The following is a 6919-nucleotide window of genomic DNA, read 5'->3' as shown; positions in this document are numbered from 1 at the left end:
CCTCGAGGGCAGAGAGGCCTTACAGAGAGATGTGGATAGACTAGAGAGCTGGGCAATCACCAACCGTATGAAACTTAACGAGAGCAAGTGCCAGATTTTCCACATGGGACAAGGTAATCATGGCACTGATCTCCTCTCTCTGATGACCAGCAATAGGACAGGAGGAAATGGAATGAAGCTGCATCAGGGGAAGTTCAGATTGGACGTTAGGAAAAGGTTCTTTGCTGAGAGGGTGGTCAGTCACTGGAACAGGCTCCCCAGGGAAGCGGTGATGGCACCAAGGCTGTCGGAGCTCAAGGAGCATCTGGACGATGCTCTTAGTCATATGGTTTAGTTTTAGTAGTTCTGCAAAGAGCAGGGAGTGGGACTCGATGATCCTTATGGGTCCCTTCCAACTTGAGATATTCTATAATTCTATGATTTTATGAATGGAGGACCCTGAAATGAAAATAAAAATATGACATTTAGATGCTTAGCAATTGAACTTTGGACTTGCTGTGATTTGAAATGGACATGGCAGGAGAAGTCTAATACTTGTAATAGCCTAGAATATTTCTTTTCCACAGATGCCATATAAAATGGATTTGCCAGATGTTCAATGACCTAGCCATAGATTTTTTTTACTCTGTTTCACTAAAAATACCATTTGTCAGAAAACTCTAATACATTGAAATCAAAATGCTGCAGAACTTATATTAGTTTTGCTAGATTTTTTTTTTACACAGTCCTTCCAGGCCAAAGATGTGGACTTATTCATTCAAGCCGGGTCTCTTGTCTCCAGGGCCACAAAGTTTCAACACTGTTAGTGAACACACTCTGTCTTCTCCTGCCTTTGAGGAGGTCTGGCACAAAACAAAAACAAAGGTTGGATTTTCTCAGGGGACAGACATTCTCTTTTGAACAGCTTTTCTCATCTCGCAGAAACTGTACCCTTCGGACCAGTCAGGTAAGTTGGTGAATCAAATCTGGAAGAGAGTTTAATGAAGTATATAGGGGCCCAGGGACTAGGAGGGGGTGTCAGACCACTGCAGATATTGACAGAAAGCCACTGAGTAGCAACATTTGGTGAACAGAAACCCATGCTTAGATCCAGATTAGAAAGGAATCTGGTGGAGGTTTCTGGGATGAGACTGGAGTTTCAGCTGATAATCAAGGGATTTCCCACTCTGGAGCCTGAAGGAGAAAAGCTGTACTCTTAGCCTTTGCTTCTTAATACAATGTAAGAAAATCCACAGTGCTTCTCTCCCAATGGGACAGGGTAGTTCCTATGATTTTACTATATTACTTTTTCCAAAAGTATGCTGCAGCACTCTTTAAACTCCAACTAGACACGAACAGCTTCTTTCCTGCTCTTTGCAGGTCAGTGACCCCAGACTGCAAATCATTTCATTGCCCTTGTCCCTCAGAGCCTACTAACCTCAAAGATCTCCTTGAGCTTCAAACGATTCTTAGTTATCTCTGGTTGAAAGCCCATAGTCCAGGAATCATCATCATCATCATCTCCTTGTATAAAGGTTTTCCAACAGTAAGTATAGGCTGGAGAAGTGGAAGCAAAGATGACTAAACTGAGTTTATTCAGATACCACACAAGCTCAGGGAACAAGACTTTTTAACCTCTTCCTTGTGGGCATTGACACAGAGACAGCTTGGCTGTGAGCAGGCCAGCTGATGCACGCTTGTCCACTCTGTATTTGGAACCAATGCCATTCTCTCTGGCCATTTTTTTTTCCCCTCTCTTATCAGCGGAGGGCCCCTTCAGCCAGCCTTATCCCAGCAGCTGCATTTAGTCCCCTTGAACAAGGGAGAAGCACCCTAACTCCCATTCCCTCAGGAGTTACAGAAAGATGGTGTCTCTAAAGAAGGGAGAATTTTCATACAGATCTGGTTGCTGAGAGTCTGCCCCCCTTCTCCTGCAATATTTGAACATGGTTTTTTTGATCTGACACTCATTCACTGAATGGCGATGGATGTGCCCCCAGAGAAACTGGGCAGTGTGCTGGGCACAGAAGTAAGCCCATACCAGGTTCACCCATGCACAAAGTTAACCAGTTCACCCCTTCCCAGTCCCACAAAGCACAGGAAACCTTGCCTTCAATTTCCATGACAGCAATGGTTACTTTCGCCAAGTTCACAAGGTTCTTCAGACCTTGGCGGGTTTTTTCATCTTCTCTGTAATAAAGCCGTGCTACATATATGTCTATGTTCACATTTGAGTGCTTCATTAAGAAATTCAGTATTTTATAGCAGCAGTCCTCACAAGGGCTCCAGGACAAGTACCAGGTGATGGAACAGTTGACATAATTATTCGATCTTTTCATCATGAAGATCTTCTCCAGGAAGTAGACTTCAGCATGGAGTCCACGATCATTTTTGACCCAGTGTATCCAAGGCCTGCCAGTCTCACCCCACTGCAGTTCGACTAGCAGGTATGTGTCCCATGGATAATTATAAGGGTCAAAATTATGCTTTAATGCCTTCTTAGATATATACATGCTGAAACAGAAAAGAAACTTCAAGGAATCACTGTTTACAACTTTGTTTTCAGTAGTTCTCTAGTACACAAAAAAGGGGAAGGGTGAAGGAAACAAGAGGAGAACTGAGAAGGTCAAAACATGAGAGAGCAATGCAAGGAAAAAGGAGAGGTAGGCACCACGTCAGGGTAAAGGAACCAAATCCTGAACAACTTACTCCTCCCTTTGTCTGCATCTGCATACAGAACTTTCACCTCCCTACCCCTCCTTATGGCTGTCCTCTTCCCCATCAGTGTGAGTACTTCTAAAAGCTTTCTATATCTTTTTATGCACCAGACATTTTTCCAGGGTTCCTAGGTAGCCCTTTTCGATGTAGGGGGCTGTTGGGAATTTTGTAAAAACTAAAAAAATAGAAGAAAGAAAATAAATCACTGATAAATTATGAAGCTGAATACTTCTGCTATTGGATTCTCCTGCTGTTTGTATTTTCGTAAGGATTAGCACAGTCAGCACAATCCTACATGAGAGGAGGAAAAAGAAGTGCTGTTTACAAAAAGATGCAGCTCCAAAGAATGACATTTTCTGACAGATAGTCCATCTCTGAGATCCGGATCTATTCAGTACAGAGTAGATCTCTAAAAGTTGTCAGTTAAATAACTATACAAAGACTGACAGTGTTGGTCATGAAACTATCCCTTATATCAGTAATTATCCATGATACATAAATAATACATGAAATCACCATTAGCATTTTGTAGGCTTTGTACAATTGCTTTATATAGAGATTTATATGAGAATGCACTTCAGATATATATTTTTCCACATTAGATTAATTCAGGATAAATCTAGTAGACAACTAGACAGACTCTTATCAGAGAAGCAATAAACCCGTAGATTGTTTTATAGATTAGCACCCACCAATAACAAAAATACCCACTATCTGAACTAAAGACAAATAAAACCTGGCTGATCAAACAACTGTCATATGTTCTCTAGCTGCAGGACTCTTCATCTGTTTAAAAAAGCTTCTCATTTATCTGAGTCAGTCAGAAGGCTTTGACTTCCTACCCTGTCTCCTTGCTCATCCCAGCGTCCTATGCATTAAAATGCATGTGTACATAAACCAGTTTATAAACCACAGAGTGCATCTTTATCTTCTCCATGTAAACTCTGTGTATATAAACTACAAAAACTATGCATGCAGGTTTCTTTATAAGACTTTCCACTGAATTTATATAAATGTAGCAAATGTAAACGTTGCCAAATGATTAATTCTGGTACAGAAATAACTTTTTATTATTATACTTAATTCCTTTACTATGTTATTAAAGAAACCAACAGAGAGAGAGGAAAGTGATGCACGGGCTTAATTTTTTTTTTCTCATTTGAGGTGCTAAAACAGATGCATTTTTTTCTATTTCTGTTATGTTATTTGGAAGTTAGTGCCTATTAGCTTAAATTTCTTTGAAACCTGTTGATGATTAGGGAACATATAGATAAAAAATATATAATATGTACATAATATATATAATATGTGTGTGTGTGTGTGTATATATATATATATATACAGTGACAGTGGTTGAAGTTCACCAAACAAAATACATCAAACTCCCAATACTCAAGCCCAATTAAGTTCATCTAATTCTTACAGACGGTATCTTAAAAGCAGTATTATAATAGGTTACAGACACCTGATTTCTTCAAAGGTATCTGTAGTTGTTGCCATCTGATTATAACACACAGACAAGTTAAAATTTCCAGGTCTTACTTAAACTGGTCTTAAGCACCCTCTTGCCTGTGTCTTGACCATAAAATATTGCACTTTGGATAAGTTGTTGCAGTGGGTGTCCTGTGCACATTTTCGGGGACATAAAGCCATTTCTTTAGAACAATCTTGCAATACACTAATCTTTAAGATATAGCCACCTTAAAGATGTGTTAAACCAAGTGAAATTTATTGTGTCATCATCTTCATGCAATATAAAAAAAAGCCTGAATTCTTATAAATATCTGCTACAGATATAACTTGCTATTTTTTAAATCATGGATTAATGTAAAGTTAAACAGCTCTAGCAGAAGGACAGACAAGAAATTTAAAAAGCACCATAAAAAATTTCCACACTACAGAATCTATACAAAATCCTAGCACCTACTCCCTTTTCTCCCCAAACCAAGTAAGAAAATAGGTTGTGAGTTAAACTTCCGCAATCACTTTATTTGTTTTATTTTTATAGCTGTCACAAGCAGTCCTTGCTGTTCAGCATTGTTATGTATGATACATGTATACATATGGAGCCTAACTCAAAAAAATCAGGCACTTAATAGCTGGTTCCTTGATACAAATATGAGACATAATTAAGAGTTAGCAAATAAAAAAAAAGTCTTAAAACTTTTTTAGTTTTCTTTCTAAATTTGGTTCATCGGTCTCATGAAGGTAAACTTGTAACCCTTTCAGAACTTAAGAGCTGGAGAGAAATATACCAACTGTAAAGGCCAACTGAATATTTGAAAGGTGAATTGCACCCAAAAATGTTTAGAAGAGTTAAGGGAGGAAATGGCAGAGGGTTGACAGCCAACGTAACTGACTCCTAGGTTTTATCTTCTTTTCCATTAATATGCAGCTGCTATGTAAATATGCATTAAACCTTAAAAACATACTGACTGATTACAAATATCTTTTAAAAGGTGTTGTTTACACCTTTTCTATTGTCCCATCATCCATAACTTGAGCAGGAATTCAATGGGTTTATTTATAAATGTACTAATTTTTTGAGAACAGCTCCTAAAACTAATAACTCTCTTATTAAAACTTTGTGTAGTAAACTGCACCATTATAGAAATGTAATGATTTTCCTTCCTTCCTCTAATACTTTTTATTAGAAACTATTTAAAATTCTGCTCCTTACAAGATAATAATAATGATAATAATAATATCTAAAAATGTATGACCATATATGCATCAGAACTTTTTTAATCTGCATTTTTCCTCCATTGCCAATGCTTTGCACAGCCAATGCACTTCCTTACTAAGCTTTGTATTGGAACTTTTTTTTTCACCCTCTATTGGACAGAAAATGCCTGGTCAGACACTTCCTGTTTATTTTGTGGCACAACAGACATTTCAAGACCTAGAAACAGTCAAGCAGGGAAGAGGCACTTTTGGATTCTCTTGCTGCCCAGCGTTGGGGTGAGCCAGCTCCTCCTTAGCCCTTCCCCAACCCATCCTCACCTTTCACTCATTTTTACTGGCACCTTTTGTTCTCTGCTCTTTTATGGCTCCCGTGGCAGTTCTATGCCAGAGGGAACTTCCCCAACAGGCTCAGACTTTGGTGTGGCCCCTCGCAGTTACACTGGGGACCAGGACTCTGGCTCAGGTACGCTGGCACCAGTATCGCCCTCGCCCTTCCCCAAGCAAGGCAGAGACTTTGCACAGAAGAAAGCACGCCCCTGGGGGGACAAAGCAAGGGGTCCCCTTGGGCTGGAGCAAGGACAACACAGAGCTGAAGCTGGGTGGGGGGTTTTCGGTCAGCAATTTTTTTTTTACCCTCTCAGCTTTTTCTTGTGCATGGCTTCTCCTCTCCCCGTGAGCTCTCCGGCACTGCTCTTTTCCTTTGGTGCTGTGCTCCTTTCTGTTTCTGTTCCTGCAGACCGGGGCTCCGCGCATGGCTGATGAAGGAGCACACCCCCAGGCTCTGCTGGCTCCGGATGATGCAAGAGGAAAGGGAAAAAAATGGTTTGACTGCAGTTGCCACTACATAATGACACATCACCCCTTTGCTGGGGAGTGAGGGCTGATACATGTTTCCGGTTAAAAATGTCATAATTAGATAATCTCTTTGAAGCCTACTTCTAAGTTTGAAAGGGATGATAACACTTCTTTGGCAGAAAAATGAGATTTATTCTGTGCAGGAAACTCCCGCCAGTGGTGCGATTGTGTGGCACACAGGCCTTTCCTCAGAAGCACCCGAGGCGCGGCTCTGTGGAAAGCACAGTGGTGCGGCTTCACACACCATGAGATCTTTCCCTGCTGTGAGAGCTTCCTCAAGGACGAAGTGCTCACAAAGTAAGCCTTACCCTCAGTAAGTTTGCAGATGAAACCAAACTGGGTGGGAGTGTCGATCTGCTCGAGGGGAGGAGGGCTCTGCAGAGGGACCTGGACAGGCTGGATCAATGGGCTGAGGCCAACTGTATGAGGTTCAACAAGGCCAAGTGCCAGGTCCTGCACTTCAGTCACAACAACCCCATGCAACGCTACAGGCTTGGGGAAGAGTAGCTGGAAAGCTGCCCGGCAGAAAAGGACCTGGGAGTGCTGGTTGACAGCTGGCTGAATATGAGCCAGCAGTGTGCCCAGGTGGCCAAGAAGGCCAATGGCATCCTGGCTTGTATAAGGAATAGTGTGGCCAGCAGGAGTAGGGAAGTGATCGTGCCCTTGTCCTGGGCACTGGTGA

General features: G+C 41.2%; 1 protein-coding gene across 1 annotated transcript; it reads right to left on the bottom strand.

Annotated features, from left to right (window-relative positions):
• Window positions 1-397: 397 nt before the first annotated feature.
• LOC104122783 (C->U-editing enzyme APOBEC-1-like) lies at window positions 398-6118 on the bottom strand. Its single transcript, XM_035890520.1, has 4 exons — window positions 6016-6118; window positions 2090-2493; window positions 1418-1536; window positions 398-438 (listed from the first exon to the last, which is right to left on the bottom strand). Exons 1-4 carry the CDS (start codon window positions 6036-6038, stop codon window positions 415-417), a joined length of 570 nt encoding a protein of 189 aa, XP_035746413.1. The 5' UTR covers window positions 6039-6118; the 3' UTR covers window positions 398-414.
• Between the last annotated feature and the right edge of the window lie 801 nt (window positions 6119-6919).

Source organism: Egretta garzetta, unplaced genomic scaffold (assembly GCF_000687185.1).
Source record: "Egretta garzetta isolate BGI_Z169 unplaced genomic scaffold, ASM68718v1 scaffold363, whole genome shotgun sequence".
Classification (NCBI taxonomy): domain Eukaryota; kingdom Metazoa; phylum Chordata; class Aves; order Pelecaniformes; family Ardeidae; genus Egretta; species Egretta garzetta.
The sequence above is the reverse complement of the archived record's forward strand: the minus strand, read 5'-3'. Positions and strand labels throughout refer to the sequence as shown.